The sequence below is a fragment of the Primulina eburnea genome, chromosome 6 (genome assembly GCF_022965805.1).
Source record: "Primulina eburnea isolate SZY01 chromosome 6, ASM2296580v1, whole genome shotgun sequence".
Taxonomy (NCBI): domain Eukaryota; kingdom Viridiplantae; phylum Streptophyta; class Magnoliopsida; order Lamiales; family Gesneriaceae; genus Primulina; species Primulina eburnea.
This window is the reverse complement of record NC_133106.1, coordinates 21,773,992-21,795,089: the sequence shown is the minus strand read 5'-3', so window position 1 is coordinate 21,795,089 and position 21,098 is coordinate 21,773,992. Positions and strand designations below refer to the sequence as shown.

Sequence of the window (21,098 nt, the reverse complement as noted above, 5' to 3'; positions counted from 1 at the left end):
CACAGATGCTGGCTATGCTCCTCCTGGTTCTTCGAATAAATAAGGATTTCATCTATGAATACTATGACAAACTAATCCAAGTAAAGCTGAAATACGTGATTCATGAGATCGCTAGAGTGTGTCAATCCGAACTGCATAGCTAGGATAAATAAGCACTCTCCCTCCATGCTTGCAACTGCACTTTGGGCACATTGGATAATCAGTAGACTTCTGAACAGCCTTCTTCTATGGTTGTTGTTCTTTGCCCTTGTTACGCCTTGAAACGACTTCTTAGTTGGCTGCTGAAACTGTCCTTGTGACGCCTTGAAAGGCCTCTTGCCTGTCATTCTCGATATCCTTTTGATCATGTTCAGCTGCAAAAGCTCTAGACGCCGCATATACATAAGTAATAGGACCAGCTATGTGAACATCAGGGCGCAAGATCGACCGTAAACTATCAATAAAGTGTTCAGTTTCTCCTTGACGTCATTAGCTATCATAGGCACGAAGTGACACCCTTGCTCAAACTTCCTCACGAACTCTGCCACAATGCGATCTTCCTGTCTCAGCTTGATAAACTCCCTAGTCATTCGGGAGCATAGCTCATTATTGAAATACTTGGAGTAAAATACCTCCTTGAAGTCTTCCCAAGTAAGGGTATGCAGATTTACCAACACTGATACTCCTTCCCACCATAATTGAGCATCATTCTTCGGCAAAGAAGTGACACATCTGACTCTATCAGCATCCTGCAACTCCATAAAGGTAAAAACCACCTCTATCCCTCAGCCACCATGAGGAAGCTAATGTTAAATTATTTTAATTTATGAAAATGTTAAGTTATGCTAACTATTAATTTTCGAAATAATGTTTATAAAAAAAATTAGTAGGATTTTAAAGTTAAAAAACAAGGGATGTTTCAGATTCAATAGATTTTCGATATTTTTTAAAAATAATAATTTTATTATTTTTAAAATCTTAAATTTAATATATATATATATATATATATATATATATTTTATGATCATTTGTAATTTGAACTTCGTTAAAATATTGTTTTAATAGCATTAGAGTTTATTTAATCTATCTTTCTTGTTTTAAAAATACATAACTGTAATTGATATTTTGAATATATATATATATATATATATATAGTTATAGTTATTTAGTTTTGAATATTTTGAATTGATATCAACTGTAATTGATATTTTGAATATATAATTTAGTTTTAATGTTTTGGTATGTATATTGTTTTTTCTATTTATATATATTTTTTAGGTCTGCGAAATTTAAAATATATTATTAATTATATTATATTAATATTTTATATAATATAATATTATTTCGATCCGACCGTCCAGTTAAATATGTCGGATCGATTGGATATTTTTTTAAATAGAGCTGCTTGATCATAGTTCTGATTGTAAAAAAAAAAAAAAAATTGTATAAATGTATGGAATACACTCTTGTCTAACATAGAATGATACCAAAAAAATAGAAGGCTTAACATCTATTCGATTTAATTTTTTATAACTCCCCGATTTGTTTTTGTTTACATCTGGTTTTTCGCTGTCGTTTATTTTAATCATCGTTGCTTTTCTACTTGATTGTTATGAAATATATTCATGGTGAAGCATTGAAAACTTTTCGCGTTGTACGTTGAATTCCTTATAATTTTCAGGTGATTTGTTTTAAAACTCTAATTTTAAGTTTTTCTTTTTATTTTTATTGTTCTAACTGCGTTGAGATGGTTTATTGTTAGAATATAATTATTATATAAACGCAAATATAAAAAATATGATTATTATTTTGTGTCTCCATATCAATTATTATTTCTATATTGATATTTTTTAATAATCAGCTATTCATCATTTTAGAAATATTGTTTTTGCATCCCCAAAAATTATTTCTCTAGCTCGTCCCTGACGTAAAAATACGAGAGACCGACATGATAAAGAATCGACAGGGGTGGGGGCTAGTTTACTAACAGGAAGCATAGAAATTAGACAGAGCTCCCAGACCCTTGTTCTATTTTCTAACTCCAACTAGGGGCATCTCCAACCCATCTCTATTTTGGAGGAAATCTCCAAAATAGAGTATGGGTTGGTGCTCCAACCCAACTCCAAATGCAATCTTCATTTTAGAGACTGCAACAGTGATCCTCTATTTTTGGAGGATCACTATTCATTTGAAGATCAATATAGAGATTCCACCAAATTACTGAAATGTCATCATAACAATTACAATATAGTCCTTTTGTAAAAAAATTTAAGAAAGTATCACTGTTCTCGATCGACTGGTAACTTGAAGAAGAAAAAATCGACCAACACACAAACTTGGTCGACTCACACACTCACACTTAGGTCGACCAAAGCACCAACCAAAACATGAACTTTGGTCGCTTTGATCGACCAAAGCACAACACATGCTTTGGTCGACCAAAGCACACATGTGTTGTGCTTTGGTCGACCAAAGCATATGTGTGTTTTGGTCAACCAAAGCAAAATACTTTTCATGGTCGACCAAAGCAAGATACTAAGCAAGATACAAAAGTATTTTGCTTTGGTCGACCAAGATAAAGTTTGGAAGTGGGTCGGTTTTGTTGATTAAACGTTGCGTTATGTTTATCGAATTAATTAGGTTTAGTTAAATAATATATTATGAAATTAATTAATTATATATATATGTTTGTGTATTTGAAAATGAAATAAATTAGAGAAATGAAATATTTGGTAATATTTAAAAGATATGGGTTGAAAATGAAATAAATTAAAGAAATAGAGTATTTCTTAATATTTAAAGGAAATGGGTTGAAAATGAAATAAATTAAAAAAATAGAGTATTTGGTAATATTTAGAGGATATGGGTTGGAGAAGATTTTTAAAAATAGATATCATAAATCTCTATTTTAGAGGATAGAGGATATGGGTTGGAGATGGCCAATATCGTAGATGACCGGTTACTTGGTTTTACTTTATAAGTTGTTAAATATTTCTTTAAAGATACAAATTGCAACAATTACCATAATAATAACCATACTTGAGAGGGCAAAAACTTGTGTGAGACGGTCTCACGGGTCGTATTTGTGAGACGGATCTCTTACTTTGGTCACCCATGAAAAAGTATTACTTTTTATGCTAAGATTATTACTTTTTATTGTGAATATGAGTAGGGTTGACTAGTCTCACAGTTTATTATCCGTGAGACGGTCTCACATGAGACTCACTCACTTGAGAGAATGCACTTCCTAAATCTAAAAGGATCCATCAATCTCAAACTCCAAGTTTGTATATGAACAAACACATGTAAATATATTATTGTCTATATTTTATTTTATTCTTACAAATGCTATCACCTCGAAACAAACATTGTGATATGTCCATATTTTCTTTTTACCTCAAATTCAAAGCAATTACATATGGGCATAGATCATTCATCAACGAACATCCTATGTTACATCTCATAATGATATTGTGTATATCCTATAGCATCCTCAAGTTTGTTGCTTATACTTCATGCAAACTCGCAACAGCTGCTCCACAGCTTCATTCATGGCCTCCTCTTCTTCATTTTTCATCTTCTCGCTCAATTCCTTTGCCCTGAGCTTTAACTTTTTACCACATGTCTCCACAATAACCTTATTTATCGCGTTTGCGATCTCGTCTCTGCTTATATTTCCGTCCTCATCTCTTGCAACCTCCACACCGGCACCGGCCTCTACCAAAAGCCTGGCATTCAAAGGCTGGTCGAGTTTCAACGGTACTGCTACAACTGGTATGCCGAAATAAAGACTTTCAATGACAGAACTCATCCCACAAGTGACTCATAAAAGCACCTACGCTTTTGTGTGCCAAGATTTTAGCTTGTGGTGCCCATTCCTTCACAATAATACCCCTTTCTTTAACTCTATCAAGAAACCCCTTCGGCATTACCTCATTAATGTTAATTGTTTCTCCGACAGGAGATCTAACGACCCATATGAAGTTAACGTTACAGAGCTCCAAGCCTTTTGCTATCTCCTGCATTTGATCTTTAGAGAAGTAGTTTTCACTTCCAAAAGAAATTAGTACAGTTGAAAACTGGGGTTTCTTACTCAGCCATTCCACAATCTCCGCACCATTTTCCCCATTGTTAGATTGTGCAATAAGTGGACCAACAGGGAGCACGCTTTTCTTGCAAAGAACAGACAAATAATCGACATACTTCCCTTCGATCCCCCCGCATGTCTTCATCAAAACAATGTCATCAGATAGGTGAAAGTGGGCAAATGATATACCCTTGTAATCCTCGACTCTTTTAAGTACACCAAGCGCAGCCTCCAACTCCTTTCTTTCGTTGTCTTTAAGGTACATTGCCGGATAAGGGAAAGTTGAATCTTTTCCTGTGAACGTATGATAAACAAATGAATATGCAGCAGCCCCTGTGGTGGCGAAATGGACTGCAGGAATGTTGATGGATGAGGCAATTTTGGCAGCCCACGGTTGAAAAACATCGTAAATCAGCAAATCCGGCTTCAGATAGCTGATGATATCATTGAAGCTGGAGATTGACATTTGAAAGGCATGAAAAAGCCTTGGCATGAGATTTGGAGGGACGTATTTAGTTGTATGGAAGTGTGGAGGAAGATCAGGGAATGATGGTAATTTGAGTTCAACTAGTTGGATTGAATAAGATTGCTCTTGAAGTGAATTTTTGATTGAATCCAGGTTGATGGCTGTTGAACAGAAATATATATGGAAGTTCTTGTTCGACAAATTCTTGGATAGTTCAAGATAGGGGAATACATGACCATGTGCAATCCAAGGAAACACAAGGATGCTGAGTTTACTTCCACTTTTTGCCTCCATTAATGGGAACCTTTTGCTCTGTAACTCAGAGTCTGGACTTTGTTCTGGTTTATGGTGTAGTTTTGAGGGTTGATTTATAGGACCGTCTCTTTTGTTTTGATATGTTAGAAAGTGTTTTTTTGGTGGCATCGCCTGCATGCGTAGTGTTTTAGAATTGTGTTTCGTTCAGGAGTTTCTTTTTTTTACGGCAGCAAAATTAGGCTTTTCCAAAAGTGTCGAGACAAATTGCACCTGAATTATACACGTGTGGTGTACTGCATGGGATGGGAAGGTTGAACAAGTCATCCGATTTAATTTTTTATAACACATCACCTTTGAATTTCAAAGCACAAATAAATTTGAAATCATATTGCGTATTTCACATGTACTAAATACACTCATGGGCCTTCAAACCAAGCATATCTAGGATATTATTAATTGTGAGGGTCAATACGATATTCGAAAAAAGAAGAATTTGATAGAATTGCAACTTCCTAAGAAAACATATCTCTTACAAATAGTAAAAATAATTTAATTTATATTGCAATTAATATGCTTGATCAAACTTTCATTTCCAACCAATTCTCATCTCGGAGCCAAACAAATTTTAATCTTGCTCACAATTTCGTCGGGGTTTGCTAGTTTTGGTCATACTACCTGCAGCTTTCTGTTGATTTTACGTATAGTTTAGGCAGATAATCCAGTATGCCATGGATTTTTGCTCAAAAAATTTAAGGTGTCGTCCAAAAGGAGATAAGGTTTGCACAATCGTGTAAAAGAGTTTAGAACTGAACATTCACAAGGAAGTCATGATATGTATCTAATATTATCAGTCCACGTTTATGCAAGTTCCTGAAAAACGCCTGATTTTGTTTGGACAGAAATTAGTAATGCATACAAATCCAATGGTGTAGAAATTATACAAAAATGAATATTGGGAAATTAATAATAATAGGTATTAGATGATATGACAAACACCAACATGAAAAAGCTCAAATGAAGTGCACGAAAAATCGTATATACATTATGAGAAACAAGTCACTCCTTAGAGGGGTACACTTTCACTCTCGCGACATGATTTCTGTGTTTTAGGATTACGCTAACTCTTGAATCAACCCACAAAAGTCTTTGTTTCAGTGATACTTGAGCATAGAAAATTGCATCATGGTTTTCTTTCTATAGTCCAAGCTACAGTATCGAAATCACTTTACGTTAAAAGCACGCAGGAAGCTCAAGATACCTGCCGTTTGATCGGACAGTTGGGTTTGTCATAGTCAAAGTAGGATGCTCTATTTCCCACGACATCATCCTCACTATCTTTCTGACTGATCCTACACTTCAAGATAACACTCCTTTTATGGTGAAATCTTCCATTGTAAGGTTCGTGGCCACGCCCACACTTGGCAAAGCACTAATCAGGGTAGATATATCATTTTGCAATGCAGCAGCAAATGCCTGGGCAAGACAATAAAACAACCTGTTTCTTATGCAATGATCTTCATCAACACTTACTGAAATGATTCTATGCAAGTCTTAACTAACATTTTAGTGACAAAAAACAAACCAGGCTTATAAATATATTTTCTTTCCTTTTTTTTCCAGAAACAACTCTGACTTGAAAATAAGGAAGAAAATTGGTGTTGTCAGTCTTAATGGAAACATAATATGAGATCGGTGTACCTTTCTGTTCTCTTCCTTTTGATGTTTAATGACTTCCAATGGCCACTCGCTAACTAGCTTTTGAAGTTCAACCACAAACCCTGCCCTTTTTGTGTCAGTTGTACTCTGGAAAAATATGACATGGAATACATAAGCAATCTTAATGAATGAAAAAGAAACAAGCAAGTTAGAATGAATGGGGCATCAACCTCGTGATTCAATTTCGGGTGTTGGTGTGGGGGTACAAAAAACTTGAACAAAATTTGACATATATTGTCATATAAAAGAATCCTTTATTTGCATGTGAAAGTGTATCAACCTTGCTACTCCATCCTCTATACAAGGCAAATGGAACATGGAAACTATTTGGAGAATACAGTACTAAAAGCAGGCACATCAGCGAGTGCCATCATGTCTGTCAGTACAGTTGAAAATCATAACTAAGCAAGATCACAGAAAAAATCGAGGAAAAAGATTAAGCACTTGAGCAAGCTATATAATTGCATCTACTTTAATCAAGACCCAGCCACTTAATGTTACAAGGACGAGCTTTTTCCTTCAAAGTTGAGTTTTTAATCAAAATTACCTGATTGATTGCTTGAATGATTGCAGCAGCACTTTCAGGCTTATGATCAAGAAGCAAACCCTGAGAAAGGTACAAACATGAGTGGACTGCTGATGCATATCATAATCCATATCAATATTGCAGAAGCACTTTCAGGTTTAGAAAAGAGTAACACTAAAGGAAAAAACACTAAACCGAAAAAAGAACTATACTATAAATACAGGACTGCGCGCCAGGATCTATTCCTAATGATTCTAAATTGCCATCCAATCACCTAGACAATTCAAACCAGTGATCTAGAACATGTGAATACCTTGGCACATGAAAATCCAGTAGAAAGACTGTGTTGTTTCATAGATTCTGATCTCCATTTCTCGATTTCCCATAAAGCCTCCGTATCTCCTGCAACGGGGAATGAAAATATGAGCTGTAACGTCCGAAAAACCAACCTACGTAAACCACATGCATGCAAATTTTTAATTGCTTAATTGTTTAATTAATTGATTTTAAATGCTAGCATGATGTTTAATATATAATTAAATGTATGATTGCATGATTAAATGATAATATGACATGATTATATGAAATTGAGGATTTTACCCGAATATTCGATAATAGGCAGGGAAAAGAAGACCGGGGACGACCAAGACAAAAATATATATTTTTCATTAAATTATTGCAAGGCTTCTTAATATGATTTAAAAATGATTTAATTTTTCTAAAAATGTTAGAGTTCAAATTATTTTACGAATCGAGCTCGATTTTTCCCGGGAAGCCAGTTTTGGGCAAACAAGGAGTTTTAAAATATCAAAAATATTATTTTTGGGAAACTAATTTTATAAACTATTATGTTTTAATTAAATAAGAGTTATTGGGCCAATTTATTTATTTAAAGTAGGCCTAATTACCCTTATCCTTGCAAGCCCAACACTCAAGCTCATTAGCATGTTGATTAAATTATAAATAAGTTACATAGGCTTTTAGAACACCATATTTTCATTCCATAGCAGCCGAAAATTCCTAGCACACACACCATATTTTCGAAAAATAGGAAGGAAGGAAAGCTAGAGTTCTTCGTCGTCCGGTCGTCCAATGTAACACCCTCGCCAACGAACGTCTATTCGAGCATTATAAACGCAAAGGCACGTTCCTAAACTCTTTCAAACATCATACAAATCATAATATGTGTGTGGTTATTGATTGTGCATGAAAAATATTGGTGTTCGATTATTGTACGTTACGTATTTTCAAAGCTTTGATGAGTTTACACTTGTTTTGAAAATGTTTTTGAATCAAACGAGTACGCTACCAAGGCAGGATGTTATATGATTGAATTGTGATCAAAACATGATAAATTTAAAGGAAAAAGCAAGCTGGAACCTTGGGGAAAGAATCAGAGAGAGCCGTGGGTTTTGTTTGGCTTGTCCAAGGTTCAAGGGCCATGCACTTGAGGCTCGACCAGGTCTGGAGGTTGGGTCCTAAGGGTCGTGGTTAGGTCCTAGGAACTAGGAAGAGTCCTAGGTGGGATAGGGCTCAAGTCATGGGCTGGGGAAGAGTCCACGTGAAGTGGGACTCTCCCCCACGCATGCAAGGGGAGTTCGAGAGAAGAGGGGGAGTGCAGATGGCCTGGGGGCAGTCCATCAGGGTCCTAGGGTGATGGGCAGGGGTCGGACCAGCGGCTGGAGCGGCTGGGCTCGCTGCTGGATCGAGGCCGAGCATAACGAGAGAAGCGTGGAGTACACAAGGCGTGCAGGCTGCTGTTCACTTGCAGGTAGCTCGTGCGTGGGTTCAGCGGCTTGGGCTGGGCTTGGTTGGGTCTAGGCGTGGTCCAGGGATGGTTAGGGTCAGGTGGGCTCGGTGGTGGTTCGGCTGGGAGAGTCCTAGTGCCACTAGGAGTCTTAGGCGTGAAGATGTCGCGATACACAGGTTTGGGGTCAGGTTTCAGGCGAGCTAGGGCTAGGTTCTATGGGATGGGCTTGGTCAGGAGGGTTGCTAGGTGGGTTGGCTCGGGTTTGGTTCGAGGTGGCTCGACCATAGCTCGAGTAATTTGGAAGATGGCTCGGGTTGTTCACTTAAGGGTCAAAACGAGATTAATAAGACCAAAAATTGGAACCATGGATCCACGGGTGTGGTTCATGGCTCACAGGGTAGTTTAGGTAATGAAAAAGTTATGTTTAAAATTTGGGATCAAAATATGGAGTTTTGAATTTATTCGGGATTTAATCGCCTCACGAAACGTTAATTAAAGAATTAATTGAAACACCTAGATTTAAGCGGAATAAAATTATGAAAAATTATATTTAAGCTTAAATAATTATTTGGATAAGTCCATGTCATTAAAAGTGAGAAAAAGAGACTCGTCTAGAGGCAAAACGATAATTTTACACTAGGAAAATACGTAAAAGCTTGGCAGCGTCCCAAAGGATCATAATGCATGTTAAATGATATTTTATGATTTAAAATGATGATTTTGATGATGATATGTTATTTTATGATTTAAGGTAAAGTTGTGTAATCTATACTGTTTAAAATGCTATTTTTGGAAGTTATGCTATTTTATGATTTTTAAAGAAAAGGAAAAATATTTTGAGGGATGTGACTGTGACAAATGATATATGATGTGTGGGGGATCCGCTTTTTGAGGGAACAGTCAACTTATATGATTTTGTGGAGATATCGTGAGGGCCAAGGCCCCAGAGGGACCCCGTGTATGGGAAAAGGCCCCAGAAGGACCCCGACAATCGGATTTCCATGGTGGAGCCTAGTGCCCACCCCCATGGACCATGTGGAGCTGAAAACTGATCAGTCGACCGGAGGATATAAACTACCCACTTTCCAGGATCAAACTTCACCCAAAATGATGTATGACTGAAAGCTTTATGATTAAAATGATTTTATGATGCTCTAAAGCTATTTTTAAATGATTTATTTATGCTTAAAGTACTTTTATATTATTTTACAATTTATGATTTAATTATGCTTAAAATTATTTTAAATGGGTTATTTATGTTCAAAAGCTACTTTAAATAAAAATATGATTTTTAAATGCTTGTGATTGTATATGTATTATTTGCTATTCATGTTTAGAACGTTCTGAGTCATTAGGTTTGTATGATGCAGGATTTGATGATTTTATGGGAGGCGCTGACGATTGAGTGGATCGAGTGCGCAGCAGTGAACTTCCGAGGGACCTTTATGTTTCCGCACTAGAATATTAGACATAAGATTTAAAGGATTATTGTTAATAATTTTATTAGAGATTTTTATGCTTTAATTTTATGTTAGTTGATCTTTTTAAAGTCGGCGTAAGATTTTGGTTAGTGGACAATTTAGAGATTTATTTTATGCACTTGAGATTTTAAATGTTAATTTATTATGGTTATGAAAATGTTAAATATTTTAAATTATTATTTTCAAGTTATGTTTAAAAAAAAATTTCGAGGTCGTCTCACGAGCACTGATGCATTTACAAGCCTTTCACATTATGTAAGGTGCAAGTTATTAAAGAATTAACCAAACACTATAAAGCAACAAAATTTCAGAACACGGAAGAGGTTTTGCAGTAGAGCTAAAACACAGGCACTTTAAATACCTTTTCTTGCAGCAAATTCCATCCACAAATCAAAGGAAGTCCGTCTAAGGCTTACTCCTGACTTAACAAACCTTTTCCCGTATTTGGACATCAAACCCCACCTTTCGGCACTGTAACATATGCTGCAAGAAAAAATTAGCAAGAAAATATGATGATTAAATTCAGAAAGTAGCACAGTTAATGAAATAATCCACATTCAATGAGAAAAACAAACTATATGAAATGCAGAACATGAAACACCACATCAACACTTAATCTCGTCAAAGTTTCAACCAATTCCTCTGACTTGCATAGATATCATCCCATGAATTTCATTAAACAAAGAAACAATGAGACAGAGAGAAAAAAAAAAGAAGGAATATCTATACATATGCACAAATTTGATACAGATACAAAACATTTTGAGAGACAAAAATGCACATGGGTTATGTTTGCATGCAGCCTAAAGTACAATCACTTGGCTAAGAAAAATCCAGGAATCACATATCATATATAATAAGGTTCATGACTTCATGTGAAAAAGAATAGATTTGCAATGGAGCGTGACATGACTGGAACAAGGGAAGTAATAGACAGGGAACTAATATTATTCTGATGAAATCTTGAGTTACCAATGGACAAGCAAATGCGATAGTAAATTGAATCTTTAAATCCATTCAAGATAGTGAATGAATAAGTGCAAAAAATATAAATTAAATAAAATTAGATGGGAATGATTAAATGAAACACTGAAGGAACCGCTCATAATATACATACCTGAAAACTATATCTGCTGTACCAGGTCGCAGAGGTAACCCATTCTTCTTCACAAGTTTCATCACTTCTACCATATGGTTTACATCATTATGTTGTTTGGCATGTAACTGAGGATGGAAAGAAAGAAAGAGGAAATTTTGCTTCCGATATGGAATCGTGCATCTATACAAATCGACGACAATTGAATCTTAAACGAGTGAACGGGAAAATACCAACAGAAAATGAGCAGATCCAATATCAGGCGTCAATCCATATAAATTGTGCTTCCACAACGCCTTCTTACCTGGTGCAAAAATAATTAGAATTTTACATATATGGATAAGAAAACATACGAAATTTAGAAACAAAAGAAAGCAATTTAACTTCTTGTCAGCCAAATAAGTCAAAGCAATATCACACAGCATGCCATTGGAGAGGATCCAATTTCAAAATAATAGATCCCTCCTCGGAAATAAAAACCCAAGATAAAAATACTTTAATTTCATCAAGAGCTACATCTATAATAAGAATCAAATGAACTCTTGTTTAATTAATCGCCAGAAAGTTCAATGCTGTGATTCTGAATTTAAATTTATAATAAAGGGAGGGAACTGAAACACGGTGATACGGTATATTCTCACCAAAATCAATGGCCCCTACACGCACACAAGCCTTAGTAACATCCCTGCAAAGTGCAATATTAAAATTGTCGGGTATCCTAAGATTGGAGAGTCTCTGCATCCACAAACGAAGTAAAAAAAAAATAATACATATAAAAAGGTGAGGTCTAAACTTTACTCAATCAAGCCACATAAGCACTCACAAATCTTCGAAGTCTCTCCAAAATATCAAATAGAAGCTTGATATCTTCATGGGTATCACATTTAGCAACAAGTGACCACAACCAAGCATTAGGTGGTGCAGTTCTCATCTCAGATACACATTTCAGCATCTTTTCATATACTTCCTTCGCAGTCCCTGCATCTAACACAACCATGAAAGTCCAATCAGTAAGTATCATCAAATTTGAAATTTTATGAATCATAATTATTCAAATCCCAAAAACTATTTCCTAAGCTCTAGGCACGCACAACTGAAGCAACTGGTGCAGTTGCAGCCCTTTAGTGGAGGACGCGCCTTGGCCATGAAAATGCATAAATGCTATAACCGTAATTTAAAGAGTATCTTAAATAGAAGAATTGAGGATCCATGGTAAAAATGCAAGGTAGTGGTCATTCATAGTTAAATAAACACTGGTTATATTTATTCAATCATTGTTAAATAATCAGTAAAGTACAAATCTAGTGTCATGTGAAATAATTTCCTTCATATAGAAAAAGTTTGAAGTGTATTTCCCTGTGTATGGGCTACATTGCATTTGTGAGGCATGTTACCCTCTAATAACAAAAATAACTAACTACCTGATGAATCGTTTTCAACCATGCTAGCTTCTGAAGAAAAAGCTACACTAGGCCCCAGCATTGAAGGCTTTTCAAGATGCATAACATTTTGATTATTTAACTGCATTTGAGAATAGTTTCCATGGAAATTGCCTGCGATATCAGACAAATCATTGATAAATTTTTCAACTGATAGTATATCTACAAGTTAACTTAGCTTGAAGGGCGTGGTGATAAACCGACAATATCAGAAGTACAAACAAGCAGACAAGTGCGAGTAAATACATGCATATCGACAGCTACACATTATTCTGGCTGCTGTATGTCGTTATGAAAATAACGCAACAGGATTAACTTGCAATTTTCTTCAGGACCAACCACAATCCACATAAATATAAACACTTTCGAGTAATCTTAAGTTTTTCAAGAAATAACTGAAACGCAATCCATTAACAAATTTCTGAAATATAAGTATGTGCAAAACCTTTGCTTCTTCGTTTCCTTTAAAACCAGTGGAAAAAGATATTTTCATCACAGTCTTATCACTAGTTTGCAATTTTCTACCATGGTGTTCACATCTTCGTTAACTGTTTCGTAGGACAGAAAAGATGCCAACTTTCTCACTTATCATTACCTAAAAGGTAACTTTTAAGGTCTGCATTATCTGCCTTTTCTTTCTCATTGTTCTTTCTCTAAAGACTATTAAGCTCTTCCGCCGATTAAATAAATTGAACATGGCAAATGGAAAGTACCTGACAGAAGAGCGGAGCAGAAGCGGCGGCGCAGAGAGAACGAGCAGTTCAGCTGAGAAGCATTTTCGATCGCTAATTGTTCGATTTGAAACGAGTTGGAAACAGTTGGCGAAGGAATATTCGCCGTTCTAGCGACACAGCGCAAACTCGATAATGCTCCGATTGCTCGCATTTTCTCGTACATTGCCGTCTGAGAAAAGAGAACGATGCTTAGCTGAGAACGGCCGAGTCCCCCAAATTTTTCCAAACCAACCCTCAAGCCTCAACTTCTCAATTGCCTCTTTCAATATTTAATTAACTGGATATAAGTAATAATTTTTTAAAAAAAAAAAAAAACCATTTTGTTTCCAAAAAGTAACCATTTAATAAAGACGAGTCTAATGTGAAATCATCTCACGGGTCATAATCCGTGAGACGGGTCAACCCTACCCATATTCACAATAAAAAGTAATACTCTTAGCATAAAAAGTAATACTTTTTCATGGGTGACTCAAATAAGAGATCCGCCTCACAAATACGATCCGTGAGACCGTCTCACACAAGTTTTTATCCTTTAATAAAAGTCAAAATAACAGTTTATGAAGTGTTATAAATATATTATTGTTGTATATTATTATTTTTATTTGTTTACATATGATAGATTTGTGATATGATAAAATAATATTTATAAAGGTTTTTATTTTGTATTTTTCAATATAAATAAGTTGATTGATTTCAATAAAAATAGCACATACGGATTGAGTTTATGATTCTCTCTATTCATACGGTTTTTCACATTATCATCACGATGGTGTAACTAATTGAAAATGAAGATAAATCGCATTGTATTGATGTTCATTAAGAATTACACGTCGTCAATACTCAATTTTTTTTATTAAATATTCATTGATTTTATAAAAGTAGCACAATTATAATTTTTGATAAATTGGTGCACATGAATATCAAAATTTTATAATGTTGATGGCTCTAAAGTAGCAAAAACATGATTTTATATTAAGAGAGATTCATGATAAACTCAAAGAGATCTAAATATATTAATTAAGAATCTATTTCTAAATAGATTCGTTGTTATTATTATATTATTATTATATATTATTATATATATATATATATATATATATTTGAGAATCTAAACAGATTCATGATTAATATAAAATCTAAAAAAAATTCATGATTACTGAAATCTGACATGAGATCTAAGATGATAAGATCAATAAATATTATCGAAAGATGTAGATCAAATGTCAAAGTATATCAAAATCAATAAAGATTATTGATTAAAAGATGCAAGATATAGTTATATTCATGAAAAAAAATTAAAATAAGATCCAAGATCTAGCAATATTCTTGAAGAATATTGGTTTAATGCATTGTTGGTTAAATGAGTTATGCATGATCTTATAAATAGAGAAATTCTAATGAATTTATTAAAGAAAATTGATATAAGATTTGAAATTGTTAATAGTCCTAAAGAAAATATGTGATATTTATCAAAAAGAATAAAAGATATTGACTTGATATCAATGTACTTGAAAGAATCATGAACTATTATTTGTCATTGTATCAAATGAATAGTGACTTGATGTTCAATGCTGAACTGCAAAGATTATTGAATAAAAATTATAAATGCGCGAGTGAGACTGCAACGTCATCACACTACAACAAAAATTATTTTTTTGTAGTACACAAATCGATTTTTCGCAGCACGCACTACACACCACAGATAATAACATTGACAATGTGCATTGTACGATACAATAATAGCATCGACAGTGTACGCTTACATGTCGTTAAAAAGTTATTCACAACACATTTTCACACCGCGAAAAAGATATCGACAACACACCGTTTTCACCATACATAATCTTGTATGATTCTAATTTAAGAGAAATTCAACCAACTAAATAGATTAATTAAAATAAAGAAATAAGCACAAAATTCCAATTTCATTCATGAAACCTAAAAAAATCAAATCTTTACAAAAAAAAATTGAGTTATAACATGAATCAACACTCAAAGTTAATAAAAATAACTTTTTTCATCATACCACCAGCACAGAAGAAGATCTCAAGTTCATTGTCCTCTATTCTATTTGAAGTAATTTTGTTTCTTGAAGAAGCATTCTTGTTCGATTACTCCATTAGCTTGGTTTCCCAAGGTTTAGCAGTCATCCAACATTCTAGTCAACTCCAACCCCAACTATTTTGATCAAACTGGTTTGTGTTGGCTCGACTTGTGCTGCTGGAGAAATCAATAAAATAATCAAAATGCAACACTTAACCATTCCGTATAGGTAAAAAATTTCAAAACGCGCGGGTATTGGTATTGGAAATATAATAAAAAAAGTATCTCGCAATGAGACCCATAAAAGATCTAAAACTCCTTTTGTACATAACATAATCATTGTAAAAACACATTAAATTATTTTAAAAAATCATGTTAATTTGTATTCATATGTCCTATCATATGAACTAGGAAAGGAAAAACATTGCAAGGTACCTCCCGCAAAACCAGAGACAGCATCAGGTCTTCTTCCAAAATCCATCCGATAAAAAAAAAATGAGAAAAAAGTAACCGAACAAAGAATAACAATAGGAAGCTGCTGTAAAAAAGAGAAAATTAAACCATCAAGAGCATGAGCCATCCAATCAAAACCAATCAGACATTTCTTCTTTCACGCAACATCAAAATCATCAAAACAAATTACAAAAACAATAACCGAAAAAGCAAGAACAGTAGAAAGACACCGTCAAAAAAAGAAAACTGAACGACCAAGAACACGAACTATCCTAGCAAACTGCTGTAAAAAAGAAAAGAAAACCGAACAACCAAAATGACGGTCAATCCAATCCAAACGAATTAGAAGAACACTAATCGAATAAGTAAGAGCAACATGAAGTTGTAAAAATAAGAAAACCGAACAACAAACGCCCAGTCGCTCCTCATGAATTTTCATACTAACCGAAGAAGCAAAAACAATAGGAAGCCACTGTCAGATAAAGAAAACCGAAACCAAGAGAAATGTTAGGCTGCTCTTGAAAAAAATATCCTAGCAAGATGCTGTAAGAAATACCAAAACCAAATAACCAAGAGCTTTAAACCGAACAACCAAGAGCTGCTGTCAAAAAAAATAAAAACCGAAGAAGAAGCAAGAGCAGTAGCAGGTGCTGCACAAAAATAAAAAGCAATAAAGACCAAATAACACTAACCGAACAAGTTGCCAGCTGCAATCACACAAACATAATTATTCGAGGAACATTCGAATAGAGATAATACTATAGCTGATAATTCCCTTCAGACTAGTAAAGCAACCATCTGAGAACAAAAAGTTAAAGGCAGTCATTGACTATCATGGCTTTGTTACACAAGTTTTCCACTAAATTTCTTCTCAAAGAGTAAATAATAAGTAGAAATTAATGCATTCAACTTGAGTCCTTTGAGGAACACTAGCAATTTGCTAAGCTAAAGAATACTGGTTTATAAAAGGGATGATATAATGGTCTGGCATTAGTTGAAAACAACACAAGAAAGGTCATTTAGCCAGATAATCAACTGGAAGAAAGGATCCATGTAAAGCTAGCTCCAGGTTTCCATTTTCACTTGATATATGATCATGGATTGTCGTTAGCTTTGTCCCATCATGAAAAGTTCCTCAACCTATATGTGCAATCATGAGCTAAGTTTATTTTATCAAAATATAATTAGCCGCGAAGTAAATATAATTGCAAAAGCCATCGGTATTGATCAATTTCTTTGGTTTCTAAACTCCTTCAAGTTGAACATGGAAGCATGAACAGAAATGATCAATTTGAATAAAAAAGTCTGGATGGAATAGAAAGTGAAAATTTTTGTCCCCGACCATAAAGCATCAATAAAAGCAGCCAGGTGAGAAACCTGATCATCTGGTGGGTAAAAGGTCTCGTTTGTGAATTTACTGCAGCAACCACAGGCTTCAGGAGAAAGCCAAACTAGAAAATAATCAAGCCATGAAGCTGTAGGTTTAACCCTACACAGAGAAAAGATAATCATCAAGTTTCATTAAATTGACAAAAAGATCATACTTCTGGAGAAAACATTCAGCCTCTAAGACATGAACTCTGAAGATATGAGTCTCTAGGTAGAACGATTTGTTGTTCTAGACCAAGTTCAATTCTCATAAATAATGCCTTGAATTGACGAAAAACTAGTAAACAAAAAACTAGTAAGGATTCATATAATCCAACACCTTTTTTAAACAAATTTAAAATAGGCACCGAAAATAACTTAAATTTTTCATCTTCAGAATTGGAAGGGGTTGATCAGAGTGACAAATTCAACCAATACCAATCCAGAAACTTATGTCCCAAACCAGTATTAAGTCAGTAGTAGCTCCTTGTTAAATAAATTTTCAAGCATACACAAGCAAAATGTTAAATTATAAAGGGACCTACAATTTTTGGTGCTCTCAATCCCCATAACGAATTTGCTATTGATTTTCAAGGAACCCTCAGCCTATTTGATAAAAAGAAGTTGATAACAATACAAAGCAAAATGAAATAAAAGGAGGCACACACTATGAAGTATATTATTTGCAAGAGAATTTAAGTTCATTCACAGAAAAGGGACTAGCAAAAGATTGTTTACCATTGTTCTTAGAGGCTTTAGCCCGAGAACCAACATTCAAGTTCGAATCACCAGCATTATGGCCAAGCAACGGATCAGCACCATTCTTCACATCATGATCTTTATGCCCCATTTTTGTATAAATGTGCTCGCGAACTCCAAAACTAGACCCAACAGTTTTCCACTCATGGCAGCAATTCAGCAAACACTTAAAACGTGAGAAATAGGTTGCGCACGTTTACACCTAATGTTGGACAGATCCCAGCCACGGGACTAAATATAAAATATATACACCAAAACAAACTCAAATGCAGTGCAATAACCCAACAATGTCAGCCAAAAACGAAACAAATCAGAAAAATGAACCTAGCGCAAGTCGAGTCTTCCACCTCCGAAGAACACCAAAACAGAAACCAAAACAGTATGATGTCAGTAAGAATGTAAACAAATAACTCTAAAAATACTCCACACTCACATAACATTCAATTCAGAAACGAGAATGGCTTATCACCAAACCAGAAACCACATCCAACAGAGAAGATTTATATATATTAGACACCGGGGCAAAAGCGTTGCGGGTCACATGAATATCTTGAGCTAATATATTAACATTTACGAAGTTACGACAGCATGACACCGAAATATTTTGTACGTAAATCATAAAAGGTAATGGATTTCAATGCTTAAATAAATATGTCAAACTCAATTTGTTATCTTATATGATATAGATTTTTTCAAAAAATAATATTTCTTTTGAAGTCGCAATATCGTCTCATGTGAAATAATGATAAATTTCAACGTAAAAGAAGTAAACAATTAGTAAAATGATTTTCCAAAACATATCACAATATCATTGAACTAAAATTTATTGAATATAAAAACATCAAATTTGTCTCCTAAATTCAGCTAATAAATTGAACAAAAACAATTAAAATTGTATTCATCTTTAGACAATGTATGCATAAGTTAAACACTCTATGTTATAGCGTATTAATAAAATAAATATTAATTTTATCGAATCATACTCAAGTACAACATAAATGTACAAAAGAAATAAAGCAGTCTATTAAAGTGTACTATAAAAAATTGACATGACATAACAAAATGTAAACTACTGCACGGATTTCGCTAAATACATGAAAAATAAAGTAGACATTGAAAAACTCCTTTTATTTGCCAAAAAAACCAAAATATTATAAGTAGATTATTTCACGAAGATTAACAATACAAATTCTAGCAATAGTGGTAGAATCAAATCATTTACGGAAGACACATATTATGTTTTGCTTAAGTTGAAATTGAAAGCAACAATTTAAGTAGATAGAACAATGGAAATAATAAGTTTGTAAATCCATGCTAAGGTCAAGTTTATTACTGTAATATTAAGAATTTTAAAAACCCGCGACGTATTTTTATTTATGTAGACTATTGATTGGATTCCTGTCTCCATCATCCGCATTTTCCATGTATGAATCGTCAGTTTTAAATACATATGTAGCAAATATTCAAATATGCCAGATCAGTAAAGATGCAAATGTGTCAGATAAGAGTTCAGGTTTGGAGATCAGAACTCTGCTAGATCTCGAAACTTTTTTGTTTAATCTACCAACCAAAATGTAAATTTATCTGTAAAGATTATAATAAACACATGTTTAGGAAGCTTTAAGATAATGATTTAGTGACTCTGTTGACATATGCGAGAGATTAGACCATAAGACCGTGGAGCTCGTATAAATACATTATCACATGCAATATCAAATCAACAAAAGAATTTGATATGATTACTAATATAAATCAACATAATAAATCATAGACAATAAGCTTATTCATTGTTAAAAACAAACAGATGAGATGGGGTCGAGTTATCTGTTTCATTGAATTGAGCATGACATTTCTACAAATAACTTGTTTGCAACCACTATCCTTCGCTTTTGAGAAAAAAGCACAAAGTCAAAACCAACAAAAATATTAACTTAAACCAACAAACAGAAAATCTTAAATAATATATTTACCTTTAGACACTGACCAAATACTTTTTAAAATTGATTCAATAGATATAGAAATTCTAATATCCATGCCAAAAATAGGTTATCCGGTAGACATGATAAGATAGAGGATGAAAAATAAATAAACATGATATAGATAACATTATGGTCAATATTCCATAGGGATCAAAATAAATAATGAGGATTTTATGATATTATTATTTTATAACGAAAGAACTTATAATAAAATTTGAAGTTGATCTGTTTCAGCTTCACCAATGAAGGGAAAAAAAATTCCATGTAAAAATCCAAAAGAATGTATGTGTTACTAAGTAGTTAATATGGATTGATAAAGAAAGAAAAAAATGAAATCATTAGTACATAAAGGAGAATGTAATAATGAGATTGCTCGGCAATATGCAAACTGATGTGAATAAATAAATCAATTTTTTGAGCTGCAGTGATGACCTAAGGAAAATGATCTCCAATTGTGCACAAACATTGACTTTGCTCTCAAACCAACAGAATCTGGTTTCCAAGCTAATTGTTAATCATTCCACCAATAGACTTACAGTTTAGAATAGTACAAAAAATTTGCGCAAAAATTGGAATAAAGAAACCATTTATTTACCTGTGGAAGGATAAGCAGAATCAAAAGATTTTAATGTCGTATCCAAGATTGTTGATGACAGAGGAAGCATCCAACCAAAGACAAGCAATAGTCAAACCGAATGCTCATTCCCAGTTATGTATATTTTTAACAATCAATCAAGTATAATAAAAGCAAGGATAGAAGAGGGTTTTGACACAAAATATGAGTAAATTCATGCATTTAAGTTTTTTTTTTATTACTTGCAGAAATTGTAAGAGGAATTTATTTGTGGTGCAGAGGACGGTGGAATTCGAGCCATTTGTAGGATTCAATTGAGCCTAATTAAACAATTTTAAGTTTGCTACAATTTGTATATTTCTTTAATGAATCAAATATTTTATTAACTGCTTT

The 21,098-nt window shown here is 33.9% G+C and overlaps 1 protein-coding gene and 1 pseudogene across 3 annotated transcripts; both read right to left on the bottom strand.

Moving 5' to 3' along the window:
* Positions 1-3,285: 3,285 nt before the first annotated feature.
* On the bottom strand, positions 3,286-5,000 carry LOC140833872 (mogroside IIIx synthase-like; annotated as a pseudogene).
* A 778-nt stretch (positions 5,001-5,778) lies between these two features.
* On the bottom strand, positions 5,779-13,782 carry LOC140833873 (uncharacterized). Of its 3 annotated transcripts, none has more exons than XM_073198352.1 (11): positions 13,509-13,782; positions 12,778-12,909; positions 12,180-12,340; positions 11,998-12,091; positions 11,590-11,660; positions 11,378-11,484; positions 10,622-10,743; positions 7,343-7,431; positions 7,051-7,110; positions 6,486-6,590; positions 5,779-6,260 (listed from the first exon to the last, which is right to left on the bottom strand). In XM_073198352.1, exons 1-11 carry the CDS (start codon positions 13,690-13,692, stop codon positions 6,144-6,146), a joined length of 1,242 nt encoding a protein of 413 aa, XP_073054453.1. In that variant the 5' UTR covers positions 13,693-13,782; the 3' UTR covers positions 5,779-6,143. The 3 variants fall into 3 exon arrangements, with proteins under 3 accessions (XP_073054453.1, XP_073054454.1, XP_073054455.1); XM_073198353.1 differs by having other exon boundaries at positions 12,180-12,334; XM_073198354.1 differs by lacking the exon at positions 12,778-12,909.
* Positions 13,783-21,098: the final 7,316 nt, after the last annotated feature.